This window comes from Dendrobium catenatum, unplaced genomic scaffold (assembly GCF_001605985.2).
Source record: "Dendrobium catenatum unplaced genomic scaffold, ASM160598v2 fragScaff_scaffold_1221, whole genome shotgun sequence".
Taxonomy (NCBI): domain Eukaryota; kingdom Viridiplantae; phylum Streptophyta; class Magnoliopsida; order Asparagales; family Orchidaceae; genus Dendrobium; species Dendrobium catenatum.
In genome coordinates, this window is record NW_021319683.1 from 691,813 (window position 1) to 708,996 (window position 17,184).

The 17,184-nt window shown below is 33.5% G+C and overlaps 1 protein-coding gene and 1 long non-coding RNA gene across 2 annotated transcripts; both read left to right on the top strand.

Moving 5' to 3' along the window:
• Positions 1-2,092: 2,092 nt before the first annotated feature.
• Positions 2,093-3,887, top strand: LOC110115927 (transcription factor MYB97; the record flags this gene model as incomplete). The annotated part of the gene is given in 3 exon segments (XM_020849336.2): positions 2,093-2,567; positions 2,659-3,115; positions 3,309-3,887. Coding segments are annotated over 3 exon segments (1,023 nt in total). The 3' UTR covers positions 3,545-3,887.
• Positions 3,888-14,611: 10,724 nt separating this feature from the next.
• Positions 14,612-16,867, top strand: LOC114580741. Its single transcript, XR_003702294.1, has 3 exons — positions 14,612-14,716; positions 16,124-16,392; positions 16,740-16,867. It is a non-coding gene; the product is annotated as an uncharacterized LOC114580741 (long non-coding RNA).
• The last annotated feature ends 317 nt before the right edge of the window (positions 16,868-17,184 follow it).

The following is a 17,184-nucleotide window of genomic DNA, read 5'->3' on the forward strand; positions in this document are numbered from 1 at the left end:
CGAAACTATGATTTCTACCATTTTTTAAAGTTGGAGAGTTGATTAAAGAAAAAAATATTCAAAATTTTTCTCTAACAATTTCAAATTTACTAAAAATTTATCATAGAAGCTCTTTTAGACTATGAAAATATAAAAAATGATTTCATAATGTCAAAAATTAGTTCCAAGACTCCAAAATTATTTGAATAGTCTTATACAAAAGAAAATTTTGGCTTAGACTATGTTGGACTAGTAGATTAGTAGCCTATGGTGTGTGAAGATGTAGCTTTCTTCTGTTTTTTTTTTAATATAAATGCCTCAAGTTTTTTTTTTTTTTTAATTTAAATGTAAACATGTTTAAATAAATTCATTAAATAGCCAAAAAACTGTCCAATTTTCTCACAACTACACCATAGGCTACTAATCTCCCTTCATAGGCTCCAATTCATTCTCTTAAAAAACTTTAAACACTATCATATATAGGCAGAGCATAGATCCACCTCATATGCTTCATTGTACTTCAACCAAGAGTACCAAGTTGCCATTCATAGGTGGAGTTATAAGGAGAACTCACAACTCAAAATTCTCCTTTTGTAGGCTTAGGTCTTGATTTGGATCAGCTTTCTTACTACTTTCTAAAGCAGCTTTTTATTACAAAAATTTATTAAATTGAAAATTTATAAAATTTTGTACTAAAACCCCGCTTTAGAAACTAACAAAAAGCTGTTCAAGCAAAACTTAATTTCTTCTCTCAAAACCGATTAAACAGTATCTCGTACATACAGTGTAGTTTCTCCTCGAAAACTCCAACACATTTCATAGGTGAAGTTATGAGGAAAACTCACACCTCTCAATTATCCCTTTGTAGACTCTAATTCTTTCTCTTAAGAAAATTAAATATTATCCTATATATGTGAAAGTTGAGAGAAAACTTAACACCTCCAAATTCCTCATTTATAAAGAGGTCGAACAAGGCCTCAAGGGATGAGGTGTTGGATTTGGCTCGAGTCAGATCTACATAAATCCTCATTGGAAATAATTCTTATCGTGGAAGCTTAAGTCGAGAAAAAAATTAATAGTTTTAAAAGACTTCAAGAGATCATTGGTGTATTATTATTTGATTGAAGTGAAGGACTTGAATTTTATGGTTACAAAAGACTTCAGATCTCTAAGCTCTCTAATCTCCAATCCAAGTCCTCATTTGGACAACGGTGATCTACTTATAGTTTTTGTGATTGACATTCATGCATATCTAACTAAAAAAAAAATATTTCATTGGATAACTCATGTTGATTCATTTGATCATAGAATATTCCTTTAACATTTAGATGATTTAATGATCTTTGAATTGAATGATATTAAGCTTCTTAGATTTCTCTCATTAGGAGGCTCATTTGGACTACGAGTATACAAAAATCAAATATCGTTTAGTCCTCTAATTAATTTCTCTGAAATTTTCATCACACTTCAAGTGCTTGATTTGAGCTTATTTCGACTCAGATCGAATCACTTTTAGAGACGTTCAATTCAACTATAAAATGCTAAAATTGAGTTCATATAATGCTAAGGAAGAATTGTTAAATTTTTTTACAAATAGAAAGACAATTAGGTTTAAATTATCTCTCAAAATATATTTATAAAAAATTAAAGAAGAATTGTTCTTAAATGGCCAATGTTTTAGTCAAAAAATATCATAATTTATGTATATGACATGGGAGAAATCAATTTTTGCTATGAAAAAGGCGTTAATGAAAACTTTGCTTTAAATTAAAAAAAAAAAAATCAAAACTTAATTATGAAGAAAGCACTGTTATTATCACCCACCCTTCTCATCTATCCTACCCTTAATTTTCAAAAAATAGATATATTATATATATTCACTCATTTTCACAGCGTGGCCAAACTAAAAAATATTGGGGATGTTAGTATCATTCGCCAACCCGCCTGTCGGTGGTCCCAACCCTTTCTACCGCTGCCGGCCAGTGGCTCCTCTTCCCCCTCTTCGTATAGTTTTCGTCATTTTGGGTGGGGGAATATGAGAGCCTCGACTCGCTCCCAAATAAAAATTTAATTTTGATTTTATTCTCATATTTTATTGGAAGCAAAAAAAAAATTTTTTTTAGTATTTAAATCTAGTAGAATGGCGAGGAAGGAAGCAATCTACACCGTATCGTCTCTCTTTTCTTTTGCGAGCGGTTTAAGGAAATTGCGAGTACAGAAGCAGAAAAAAGGGGAGCTTTAGCTTGTTTCGGTGAGAGATGAGGCCGCCCTTGAAGAAGGAGCGAGCGAGTACGGCCGTCGCCGGTGGAGGCGCATCTGCCACCACGCAGCAGCTGCAGAAAAGGGGACCGTGGACGCCGGCGGAGGACACGATTCTCAAAGAGTATGTGAGAAAACATGGAGCAGGTAACTGGAACGTTCTGCAGAAGAACAGCGGCCTTCAACGCACTGGCAAAAGCTGCCGGCTCAGATGGGTGAATAACTTTCGGCCGAATCTGAAGAAGGAATCGTTTTCGCCTTACGAGGAGACGCTCATCCTTCTGCTGCACGATGAGCTTGGCAACAGATGGGCTCAAATCGCCAAACATGTAAAGATCCTTTTACGCCTCTCTCTCTCTCTCTCTCTCCACCGCACCTTATTCCATCTTTATTGTGACTGTTATGATTTGATGGTGGTAGTTGCCTGGGAGGACTGACAACGAAATAAAAAACTACTGGAATACTTTGATTAACCGGAGGAAGAGGGCGGGCTTACCTATGTACCGGCTGGAGAACCAACAGCACATGCCGTTAAAGAGTCAAAGGCAAGAGCAGTGCATAGCCATTTCCCCGCCGGCGCTCAAACCATCGCAAGCCATTCTTTCATCGCTCCCTTCGGCCATGCCACAACTTTCAGAAAATCAATGTGTTTCTATCCGACAATGCCCAAACCGAGGGAATAACATCTCCTTCCAGTTACCTTATTTTACATATCCCGTTGAGAACTGTTTGGGATACTTCGATCTCGGGCCGCCTCCTTACGCAGTGACAAAGGAGCTCCCTTCAAGCCAATTTTCTTCCAATTTTGGGGATGAGCAGATGCCACAGGGCAGCAGCAGACTCTTGGATGATCTGCTGCACGTTATTGATCTCTATGGTAAATTGGTCTATTTGGATTTTCCCTTAGATGAATCCTTTTTTTGACAAATCTCTCTTTATTCTTTCTTCTTTTTATGAGACCATTATGAATTTATTATGTTCTGTTTTCCATTCAGAAAGAAGCTGCAATTATAATTTTGTTCTGTTTAAGTTAGCTTCAATGGTTTCAGTTCTTCTTCTTCCTATTGTAGGGATTGAAGTTATAGAAGAGACGCTGAAGGCTGATATACCCACACTGGTTGACTTGATACTAAGAGAGACGACCGCGCCAACGTCATTGACTGTTCTTCCTGGTTGGTACAACCATAGTAGCGGTGTGGGAGAGTTTTTGAATGATCCCATGGCGGTGATCACTGATAAAGAAATTGGGCTAGATGTGCAGCAGCTGGAGTGGATTCCGACCGTGGCACCAGTGGAATTTTACTAGGGTCTTGGGTCCTGCTATTGGGGTAACATTCAGTAGAATAACATGCCCAGAATTTTGCTGATAGTTTCACTACAGTGAAGTTTTTATATGGATGCATTATTATTATATTGTGGTTTTTGACTTGTCTTGCTGATTGTATTATGATGGCTTGAGAACTTTGTGTTCGAGCAGCTTGTGGTGTTTTTATCTGGCTTGCTTACGAGTGCTTGATGGAACATAGAGTATTACATGTGTTAGCATGTAAACATTATTTGTGTTGTTGCAAATGTTATTGAGAGTGTAAGTGTTTGTTAGTGGAGTGAACTTGTTGTTTGTCATGATAAGATTGTTATTTGTTTTTGTTTGTTGAGCTTAATTTTTTTCCTAGTAAGTATACGCACAATGTAAACTTAGTAGCGAAATGAACCTTATATTTAGGGATGGCCGGTTATGACGATGAGTATGATGGTGGGCGTCGGTGTTGGTGTCAACTACGAGTGTTAGCCTTGTCATTGATAGAGGACTTTAGTGTTGTCAACATTGATTTCAATAACAAGTTTTAGCTTTGTTCGTGAAGGTGGACATCGGAGTTGATGTTTGTGGCGGGTGTTGGCCTTGTTGGAAACAAAGAGCGTCGATGTTAATGTAGAGAGTAAGCACCAGTGTTGTTGTTACCGGTGGGCATTGACTTTTTTGGCGACGACAGACATCAAGCTTGGGCTCTATTTGTTATTATAGGCCTTAGCCTTGGTGTTGAAGGCAGGTGTAAACCTCGGTGTCGACGATGGGTGTCAACCTTTGCATTGATTGTGAGCGTCGACCATATTGGCGACTGCATGTGTCAATGTTGTTGGTAGTGATTTTGATATCAGTGATAGGTCTTTACCTTGCTGACGTGAGGAGTTAATTTTGGTATTGATGGTGGGAGTTGGCATTGGCGTTGATGATGAATATCAATTGTTGTAGACAAATATCTGAATTCTCTCTCCAATTTAGGCCTCATCCCATCCTACTTTCACCTCCTCTCTTTTGAATGTGTAGAACTAAGGCATTTATAGATTTTGGAGATGGACATTTAGGTCATTTGTCTAAAAATCAAAATAATCCATGTTTTTCCCCATATTTCTTATACATTTTAGTGCCTTATATTAAAATTAAGCAATCTTAGGCTTGTTGGATTCGCCTCAAAGAGAAAAAAGACATTTCGATATTAAGCACATAAAAATTAAATGTCATTTAGCATCTCAAATGGTCTCTTAAAGCTTCCACTATGCATCTAAATGGTTGATTTAGGTTCATATGGATAAGGATCAAGATGTTCTTGGTATCATTGGTTTTGTATCATCAAGAGATTTGTTTCGATGTTGAAAACAGTTTAGATGGTCTTAGAGTTGATTCTAAAAGTTTTTTATTTGAATATTTGAGCATTTTGAGATCTAGAAGTTTGCATCAAGATTCTTGCACAATCATGTTAAAGTTTTTTTGTGATCCAACTTATGTCTGTTTTTGCATTTTTCTGTTAGCTTTAGTTGTTTTTTTTGGTTTCTTGGATGGATTGTATTGCCATTGGTGTAGCTTTTTATGTCTTTAAATAGAGGCTATAGATTGTAATAGATAGTCAAGCAATTAAATTCTGATTTCAGCTGTTCTCCCTCTCCACTTTTCTCTCTCTCTATCCTTCTCTCTTCCAAGAAGCTGAAGAAAGCTTCTTCTTCCTCCCCAAGAATCTCAACAAGATGGATGTTCTGGTGATTTCTGAAGTATATAATAATATCTTGTGGTTTCAAATTCATCTTGCTGATTGTACTCTATTCTAATGATTTCAGAACTTTTGAGTTGAGATACCTTCTTGTGATGTCATGAGACTTTCTTACATGACTATTATAAAATGTAGAATATAGCATATTAATATGTAGAATTCTTTCATTGCGAAGGCCCTCCATGTATTTGAATATGAAAAGTTGGCTTTGATCATCATAGTCCTTAAGAGTATCGGTTATTAAAACTTGAGTGGCTGAACCAAAATTCTATAAATAGCCATTTGCCTTGAGTCTTTGATCTTCTCATTATTTTCGCACTTCAAAATCTTAAATTGAATAGCCTTCTTCACTTCAGAAATAAAATAAGACGGATCCATCCAGTTCATGGAAACCCGTCTATTATTCCTTTCTTTCCATAAATGATAAATAATGCTGCAGATTGATATGCTTAGGTCTTTTATTTGACTGATGATTATTGTCAATGCAATCAAATAATTGGAATATAGGTCTCATTAAAAACAAATATATGAGAGGAAATATACCTTTTATCACAGAAAAAGAATAATCACATTCAAAGAAGACGTCGCATTATTACATAAAAAGCAGGTAGCAGGAATATTAATAGCATTCTTATTCAATAATTCTGCTGTTTTAAGCCTCTCAATACTTGCCTTCCAAATAAACATAGAAAATCTTAGTGATTTTTATGCCAGAAAATCCAATCTTCCTGAGAAAAAACAGTGATCATAAAAATTTCTATGTAACGGTTTTGGAATACCTTCCAAGAAAACCTCTCTAATTTCCACGATTTTAATGTCTTTAAGACAATTTTGGACTGTGAGAGGAAAGTGGAAAAGATAATCAAAGTACCATTCTAACTAAAAGAATTTACAGCAACATTTGAAAGCCTAGGGGGAGGTAATAACTCAACAATAGCTTTTCCTTTAAGCCAAGAGTCCTAGTAAAAAGATAACCTGCAATTGGCAGCAATATTAAAAGAAATTTTATCTTTGATCAAAAGAGCAGCATGTTAGATGTGCTTCCACATTTTGGATGCTTGAACAGGTGGTGGTTTTCAGGGGGAGATGTATTTCATTTTATACCACTCAGCAATAGCTGAATCCGTTGAGAGAAATTTCCATATGAACGAACAAGTAAAGCTATGATAGAGAGCATCAATAGCAGGAATCCTAAACTGCCATTATTTTTCGATTTACAAATATTTTTTCAAGAGATGATATGCATTCTTCTACCAATGGTATTTACCATGAAGTAAAAACTTTGAACAAAGCTTTTCAATAATCTTACAACATTTCCTTGGCATAATGGCTCCTCTAATTCGATATGCAATAGTATTAGAAATGCTAAATTTTAAAAATTGCAATCTACCAGCAAATGATAAGAATTTAACTTTCCAACCGTCAAATAAAGAGTAAATCTTATTTAAAAGCGGTTGAAAGTGAATGTTTTTCAGCTTGTCCTTGGAAATAAGAAGACCCAGGTAAGTAAAGAATGGATCAGTTTTGGTGATACCAAGAATTGCACAAGTGTCCTCCATGGGAGAGTTGTTGGTAGAAAATATGATAGAGCTTTTGTTAACATTAACCTTAAGAGATGAAGCATCGACAAACTTTTGAAGAATAAGCTTAAGGCTATCGACATTCTAAATGTCAGAATTCCCAAAAACGAATAAGTCGTATGTATATAATAGGTGATTAAGATTATTACCCGATTCTGTAATGCCATAGAAAGTATTGTCCTTATTTGATTCAATGGTACAATAAAGAGTATCCATAACTATATTGCAAAGGTGTGAAAGCGGGCAGCCTTGCCTAAGACTCGAAGATGAATGAAAGTAATCCTGCCCTCTAGAGACCCATTTATGCAAATGGAGAAATAAACAAATTCAATACACCCTTTAATCCATTTTAAAAACATTTTCGGAATCCTTTTTTGCCTCATCCTATGAATAAGAAAATCTCTAGATACCATGTCAAAAACTTTAAAGATATCTAGTTTTGCACAAAAAAGATTTCTCTTATTCTTAAATTTCCTAAGCACCTCTGAGGCCAGAATGATAGTATCAAAGGAACACCTTTTGTGGATAAATCCTACTTGGCTATCATAGATAATAAAAGGAAGCACTTTTTTTAGTATATTAGCAAGAAGTTTAGCAACAATTTTGTAAAAAGTGTTGCAAAGAGAAATAAGCCTAAAATAAAGAATATTAGAAGCATGCGAGCATTTGGGAATAAGAGTAATAGCAATGACTTTAATAGCTTCAAGAATTTTCCTATTTTGAAAACATTTTTCAGAGCATTGCACACTTTTAAGCCTATGATATCTCAGGCTGATTGATAGAATTCAGCATTATACCCATCAAGTCCTGGAGTAGAAGATTTAGGTAAAGCAAAGATAACAGCTTTAATTTCATCATTGGAGAAAGGCAAAATCAGATAATCTGCAAAGAAGGCACATTGTTACCAGGAGGAAAATCAGAACAATTAGCATTTGGAGGCTTGAAAAGAGTGCAGTAAGTCATTAGTTTTAGCCCTTCGGCAAATCCAATTAGACCAAATAACTTGAAAAGAGTGCAGTAAGTCATTAGTTTCTTTCATATTATTGTTCTGAGCAGAATTTTAAGGATTGGATTGTAACTCCACAAGGCAGTCTAGTTGTTTTTGTTTGAGATCTTCAATTTTCCCTTGAAAAAAGGTTAGCATTGGACCATTTTTTCTTCTTTATAATAAATTTCAAAGATTGCAGACAAGAGTACAAGGACCCAATAGGAGGAGAAATTATTACATCCGGTAAAAAATCGAACACCGAGTCCAAAATACCGAGTTTTAGGTGACGTTGTGCGTGGTTATTGGTTTCTGAACGCATTCGGACACCGGATGTAATAATTGCTCCAATAGGTGAGCCCAATGAAGGACCAGAGAAAGCTTCAACCACTGCTTCATAATATTTTTTTTTTCTAGTGGGCTGCGTTTATTAAACTTATCATGAAAGATTGATCATTTATTTCTACTACTCATTTGCTACAGTTCACCACAACAAATTTAAAATTAATTGTCAATAAATTTTGATATTGTATGAGGTGTTAAATATATTTTTCATAAATCATTTTAAACATCTTTTGATGTAATTACTGCAAGAAAAAATGGCACATGAAAAATAGATGCTAAAACCTCCTCCAAAAGTCCCAAGGTTATGGTGAAAACAAGGAAGGCTTATCTCATTGAATTAGAAGGGCTCAAAGTAGAAGAAATTGTTCAGAGTAGTATAATTTTAGCTCATATTTTTAATGCTTCAAATTGTTCCCGTAAAATCTATATGCTAGATTAAGAGGCTAGTGGTCAAATTGTAAATCTTGTCAATATTTTCATACCTACACAACTTGTCTTGACAATTGAAAAATAAATGTAGTTGTTTGTTCTCTAACAATAATTGCAGGTCAAGGGAACATCCCTATTTATCATATATTTACTCTCAATAATATGCTATATATTTTTAAGTTTGCAGTAATTCTTTTATATTTTCATAAAATCATCAAAAATCAAAACTACAAGAGAATAGGGGTGTCAATATTTGACACGACACGAAAATCCGACTCGAACCCGATCTGGAAATTTCGGGTTTGACCCGACCTGATTTCAAAACGGTTCGGGTTCGGGTTCCAGAAATCGACCCGTTTGAAAAACGGGTCGGGTTCGGGTTGACCTGACGGGTTGTAAATTGTTTAAATCTCTTTAGATCTATAAAAAGGACAATTTCCAAATAATAATAATAATAATAATAATGTTAATAAATTGAAAGACGAAAATGAGTTTTTTCCATTAAAATATGAACAAGAGATAGAAGCTTGAAATGTAATGAAGTAAGGTCAATAATAAAATGATCTACTTAATACAATGAAATAAACTATCAAAAAAATATTTGCTCCAGTTGTAAAAATGAATTTAATTAGTTTTTTAATTTCTATGCATATTAATATTGGATGATTTATGCAACAATATAATGTAAATAATAATTTTTTTGAAAAAAATAAATTACCAAACGAAAAACTTGCTAATAAATTTGAAATAAAAGAATAGGACAAATTGAAATACTTTATAAATATAGAAGTTCCTCAGTGCCTCAATCTCTAACAAACGGGCAAAAGAAAATCTCAAAATATATTTAAAAGCTCAACCAGTTCTTTAAAAAAATAAATATTTGAACATTGGAAATGGGCTGGGCTGGACCAGAAATTAAGCCCAATAGGAGCGACTTTTTAAGATAGAAAAATTTGCATTCGTGGTTAGAGCTTTTTTGTTAATAAAAAAATTGCGGTTAGAGCTTTAAATGATCGTTAATCCTTGAAATAATGATCGTTAATCCTAGGAGTATCAAAACGAGTTAATGGGTCGGGTTTGTATCTGATCTAAATTGACATGATCTAAATCCAATCAATTTGAACCCGACCCGTTTAATAAGCGAGTCAAAAACACCAATAAGAGTCCAACCCACTAGCAACCCGAATGACCCAAACCCGATTCATTAAGGAAAATGATATATATATATATATATAGTTGATAGAAAACAAAAAGATTATATCGATAAGGAAAAAAGGTATTAAGCCTGTCATTTTTGGATTAAAAATGATTTGTGGGTTTGGGTTGGGTTAACAAGTCGGGTTATTTACTGATATACCAAATTAATTAATCAAGTCAGCTCGAATCCAAGTTATTTTTGTTGGTTTGGGTCGGGTTGGCGAATCAAATCATTTATTGACATCCCAAATTAATCTGAGCATTACATTTTCAAGTTTATTTGTTTATTTATTGATCCAATTTTGGCTGGGCTTTAAAATTTTGTTTAAGTAACTAAATATTTAAGATGTTAATGATTTAAATGAATAATTTTTAATATGAAATTGATAGTAGTTCACATGGCATTATTTCCACTATTTTTAGCAAGAATATTATTTTTTAGTCTGCTAATTTACTTCTTTATTTAATATTTTAGTAACTGAATATTTTATGAAAAATAAAAATTCAAAGTTGAATCTATCCAAATAGTTTTCATTTAATATTTTTACCAGCAGATATTGATAAAAAAATAAAATTATATATTTTTTCTATCCATCTAACTATCTATTCATATTTTAAGTAATACAAATCATTTTTAAAGTGCACATAACATAAAATAATTTATTAAATAGAATAAAATATGCTATCATGAAGCAACTAAAAAATCATAAAATAAAATATTTTATCAAATTTTATTAACAAATTATTAAAAAAAAAACCAACAAACATTCGAATTAAATAAACAGTGGACAAGTACTTTCCTTGCTCCCATTATTGGATGAAGAGTTGACTGAAAACCACCAAAATAAAATAAAGCTAATGATATAATATTTGTTTATTAACCAACTCCAAGTTTCCTAAGATAGCTTCAAAAAAATTTCATTGAAGGGAACAAAACTTCAGTGTGGAATTTGGTTGGATCAATCAATTGAGTTGTATTGTTAAGTCAAATCTTAATTTTGTAGGTAGAGCTTGGCAATGAGCTCTCTTAAGAGTCGCAAGGGGGCAACACACTCCCTGTTAGGGGGTTCAAAGGCAAAGGCCTTCAAAAAAATTTATGTTCGCACATCATACAACACGACGGCGCTCTCTCCTCAAGTCGGAGGAGAGTACAACGTTGTGATGTTTTAGATGACAACACCACAACACTACAAAAGTGGAATAACAAATAGATAGTGGAGAATCACGATGCTCTAAACTTCAACGCCATGGCTCTACAAATCAGACTAAATAGTTTTCATCCATCTTCTTATATTCCACTTGAAGAATTACTTCCTTTAGTGTAATATAAGTGCGTCTTTTTATCTATTCTGTGAGTATAATAGTGTATGAAGTGAAGAGATGCAAAAGAGAGGGTGAGAAGAGATATATATACAATTTCTTCTAATATTTAAAGTTGACATATCACAAAAAATTACCTTGATCGGGCACAAATCTCGAAGCATATCCATGCAAGATATTTTCAAAAGTATAATAGGAATCATTCAAGCTCTGATTTTAACAAACTTGTAATTGAATTTAACATCTAGACAAGATGAACCCAACAACGTCAAAATTAGTCCAATCTGAGCCAAAATGAGCCCAAATCAAGGGTACAAAACATACTTGGAGGGTTTGAAACATTAATTGGATAACTAAATGATTGTCGAATATGACATGCTTATAGTTAAATTGAGCGGATCAAGGAGATGATTCCAGCAAGCCGAAGATCGTTTAATTCCAACATAATTAAGAAATGTTTATGATAAAAGGAATCACTATTAGACATCCAATGTAACACTCTAGTTATGCCCTTGATCTTCTCCACATTTACAAGCTATGTTACGCTAAAAAATTATAAATAGGCCTTTCATTCCTTACATGAGGGGGAGATGAAGATAAAAGAAAAGTTGAGAGTTCTCTTGCCACTATTCACCACTGACGTTCTTCTCGACCATTGATGTTAATTCTTCCCGACCACTAATTAATGTTCTTCCCAACCACCAATGTTATTCTAGACTACCGACCGTTGCTGGACTTTTGCTCGTTAATTGGTCGCTGTCGAATTTCTTCCCAACGACGTTCTTCCGAACCATTGATCATTGTTGGACTTCAGCCAGTTCGTTGGCCACGGCCAAATTTCTCTCCAACCATCGACCGTTATCGAACTTCTGCTCATTCTTGGACCATCATGAGATCCTTACATCAAGAATACCTGTATGAAGAATAACAAAACTATACAATACATTGTATTCTCTCTGTCCTTGGAATAAATGATATATTGACTTTTGTAATCTATTTAAATACTAATGTAAGAACTAGGCAAAGCCCCCGTGATTTTTCCCTTTCTCAGAATTTTCCATGTAAAAATCTTCATGTTTTTTCTATCATATGTTTGTGTTCTGAGATTTTCATACAACGTTAAGACAAAAATATTTTCACTCTACCGCTATGAAACTTTTAGTCCGCAACAATAGTGAATTTCTTAATGTGGTGTGCTAGCTCCACGATGTTTTCCCACTTTCAAGTTTTTTTTATGTTAAATTTTGATGTTTTTTCTTCTTTATTGTACTTTCTATTTTATTTATTTATTTCATTGCACGATTATACTTCACAAGAGGAATAGCAACAACAATATTATTTTTAGTGGCATAATTATAAAAAATTTTCAAGAAGATTCCAAATATATAATTTATTTAAAAAGGTTATAATATTGTTGGGGGACTTAATTATTGATAAATCATCAAAAAATTATCTTGATTGGACACGAATCTCGAGGCAAAATCAAGCCGGAAACTTCAAAAATTAAATCCGGGATCATCTGAAGTCCAATTTCAGCAAACTTACAGTCGAACTTAGCATCTCGAAAATACGAACCCAACGACACCAAATCCGAGTCCAAATGAGTCCAAATCAAGGACCTGAAACGTTGTTGGAAGGTTCAAACCACAATTTGGGCTACCAAACGATTTTCAAACATAACGTGCTTATAGTCGAATCGAGCGACTCGACGAGACAAATCCAACGAGCCCATTATCGCTGAATTCCGACATCATTAAGACTTTCAAATGTTTGATGAACGATCCATGATCAAGGGATTCAATATCGGCCGTCCATCCGAACCACTCCACTTTTGCCTTTGATCCTCCTCCTATTTACGGGTCATGGTATCCTTAAAAAACTATAAATAGCCCCTCATTTCTCTTGAGAGGGGACCCAAGCAAGAAGAAGAAGAGAAGAGAATGAGGGAAGAAGCTCCTCCTCGACCACCGCCGGAATTCTGTCTGATGCCCAAGTGACACCAGAATTCTACCAGACGCCCAAGTGACGCAAAAATTCTGCCCAAGTGATGCCGGAATTCTGTCTAATGTTCAAGTGACGCCGGAATTCCGCCCGACTTTCCAGTGATGCCGGAACTCTACCCGATTTCCAAGTGACGCCGAAATTCTAAGTGACTCTGAATTCAACTCGAATACACAACTTTTTTGGAACTGGATTTTATTCCGGAAGTGAATCATTGTAATCTGATCGTTCTAAATTTTAAGGGTGAGTCAACATCTTGTATCTCAAGCAAACATTAGTGGAATTATTTCAACAGGGCGTAGCCACGTGGTTTTTTCCCTTTCAGGGTTTTCCACGTAAAAATCCTGGTGTTTTTATTTTTCTCCTGTTTGTGTGCTGGATATCCGTACAACTTTGAGACGGAAAGTTTCTAACTCTATCATCTCATATATTCTAGTCCGCAACAGTTATAATAATAATTAGAATGCTTTGAGATCATAAATTTATATCAAAATTGATTTATGATCATATTAAATTTGTGTAATATATCAAGAATAATTAAGTAGTTCATTAGAGATTACCAAAAAATTTAAATAATAAATTTCATAAAATTAATTTGGATTAGGGTTATTATATATTCTAAATAAACGTTGATTAATTAACAATAATTATGCTATTAGTTTATTTCTTAGTTATTAATTTACATTAAAATTAAGGACTAATTATTTATTTCACTTTTCAATAGCCTTATGATAAAAAAGGTTATATTATTACTAATTATTCCTCAAAATGGTTTTTTATAAATAATAATTACTCTAATTAATTTTAAATTATTTAAAAATTAGTTGATTAACTAAACTATTTTACCAATTGATTCACTATCTTAGTTATTTAGGATGGAATGTGACATAATAAAGAGATTTATATAAAAATAAATATTTTACAATTTAATTCTATTTATTTCTAATAATAATAAAAACTATTCTTAGAATCTTTCAATATTTGTATAAGCATATATTCTTTATATTTTTTCTTATTAAAAGCTTCTCATATATCTTTATGGCTCAAGGGGAATAGCTTTCTTATTGTTTTCTAAAACAATTTTTTTAGTACAAAAATTTTTAGTTTAAGAAGCAGTAAGAAAACACCCCAAACGAAGCTTTATAAAACAATAAGAAAGCTATTCCAAATGAACTTAATACAAGGCCGTTGTTTTGGATAGTTTTCTTATTGCTTTATAAAACAACTTTCAAATATAAATTTTTTTAAAAGTGGTAAAATATAAGTGGTCAAAAACTATCCCAAACAAAACCTTGTATTAAGTTCATAAAGAGCTGTTGAAAGGGGATTTGTTACTTTGTTTTTCTCGGAATATATCATTAATGGGTTCTAAGTATAGAGATCATTTAATATCTATTTTTGATGGACGGTGGAAATTTTCCAAAGCCATTTCTATATACTAACTGTTCATCTTTATTTTGCTGCTGAGTAATTAGAACTGAGAAGAACTTCACGTGAAGAAGAAGATGAAGAAGAAGAAGACAGGCAAAAGCACTCGGCAGGAATTCTGAATGTTCCATTGCTCTTTTACTTTCAAGGTACAGATTCGCGTTGCAGTAATCATTATACAGTAATTTAATTTGTTTTAGATGAACTTATTTTTTAATCACTTTTTTTTATTAACTTATATGTTTAGAGGGATTTAATTTCAGAATATTTATTAATTTTAATGAAAATATTGGATTAAATAATTGGACCTCAACATTTAATACAATAAAATTTAGAGGTCGTGAGTCCCAATCATCTCCAATCACTTCAATTGCATACATTACAAATTAATTAATCATTTCTATTTTATGTAAGCATTAAATATCTAGTACAACAACAAAATCATAAACATAAATTGTCTAGCATATGAAGTTTCAACTATTCAATAGAATGAATGATAATTTTAGCTTCTTCTATGGTTTGTCTTTGAACTTCTACTGAACATAATCCCTAGATGCACGCTCGTAGTCATAGAAATGAAGAATCCCTAATGCCACGTCTTGTGGGTTCGAAAATGAGAGAACCTCGCTCGCAGCCGCTGAAGTAAATACAAAATAAGCTTCATTTTTTTAGAATTTTTTTTTTTCATTTTTCAATGGGACATGCATATCCGATACGCATGTCATTTCAAAATTAAATATTATTTTAATTGGATAAGGATTTGCCTTATCTGACACATATTGGTGCTGCGTCGGACGTATATTCGTGTCCGACACATATTCGATGTATCGGTACAACATAGTAAGTACATGAATGATATATATCATACCAAAAAGAAAAAAAAAATAAAAGGTAAGTGCTTCTTAATTAGTAAAGAAAAAAACAAGAATATAGATATAAAAGGAAGCAAGAATGTGACCTCTCTTAACTCTCTTCTATTTTTTCAAAACTTTCCACAATTACACATAAAATTTATTGTATGGATCTCAAATATTTATTTAAAAATTTAAACCAAACATTAATATGCTACATGATAAAAAACTCACGATGAATAGAGGCATGACCAATTGATTAAGAATTATTACTCATATTCAGATTTCATTTGAGAAGATTTTTTTTACTGTATAAATTCAGAACGACTATATATGTGACTATTCTATTATGAACCAAGGGTACTGTTCGGAATAATTGCTTCACAGATCCCATCAACATAGAATAGAGGATGAGGCTCCAGTTCATTTCTTCATTGTCCCATGCCATGCTCCACATGCACAGTTTGATTGCTTAGGCAAAGGTCAAACGGTCATGGATTCTTGTAATTAACTGCCCCATCATAAGGGCATTTTGAAAATTTGATGCATTTGTTAGGATTTCTTAAGGCAAATGGGATCAGTTAAAGCTCTTATAGTCTGAAGGTTCCTTTTGAAGTCTTCCCTTCCCTCTTCAACAGTCTCATAGCTGGCGTGTTACTTTCATTTCGCATTTTTTTCTTCCTTTCAAAGAGAAGAAATATGCAGCAACCAGAAAAGACAGAGTTTTGGCAGGGAAATATCATCTCTTCCTCCTCTTAGAAGTTTCCAGCGGCAGAAAAACTTTAGCTTTGGTTCCAAATTTATGCGCGCAATTAGGGATTTTTCAGAGGATAGTTTCAGAGAAGAGTAGGAATCATGAGCTTGAAGAGTAGAGAAATAGGAGGAGAGGCTTCACCGAGGAGTATGGTTTCCAAAAAATGGACCTTTCTTCTTTGCCTTGGAAGCTTCTGCGCTGGGCTGCTCTTCACAAATAGGTATCTTTTTACCCCTTTTTGCAGGCGCTGCTTGTTTGATTACTGGTTTGCATAAATTTGGGATGAGGTTTTGAATCTGGATTTTTTTTTTTAGTTACTTTGGTGCTTTAGGAAATTTTTAGAGTCCTTGCGAATGTAAAAAGATATAAGACAGCTATTTCTTTTATATCAAACTTTGAAATGCATTTGATTTAGTTTTACAGCTGATTCTATTTCTCGGCCGGAATTAAGAATTTTCACTGTAAATGTTTGCTCTCAATGCGCTGTCTTTGAATGTGAAAGGTCTATTAGGTTTTTACATTGTACAAGCTCTTTGTTGATGGATTTTTTCTTGAATGAAGTCGCAGGGATTTTTCTAGGAATCTCTTAAAGAAGATATTAACTGTAGCTCCATAAGCCAATCTTGAGGATTTGTTTTGATGTTTGAGGGATTTAAAGTGGTAAAGAAGCAAAATACATGATAATTACACTCTTAAATCATCATCAATCCTCAATCTGTGTTCTTCTTCTTGGTCGTTCGTTCTCCTCAGTTTTCTTTATCCTATCAAATCCTTAGTTTTATGCTCTTGCATGTTTGTAAGGCTTGCTCCAATGTCATCTATGAACTTCGCTGATTCTGGGAAGATTTGATTGATATGTTGGTTCCCAGGCAAGGCTTTAACCCGTACCTTTTTCTATGTGGTTTGCAGATTTTTAATATTTAACAGATCTGTAGTTGGTTAAACATGGCGATCTAGTTGAGCTGTGTTAATGGTTAGTTGAAAAAAAAAAAGAAATCTATTCAGCTTTACA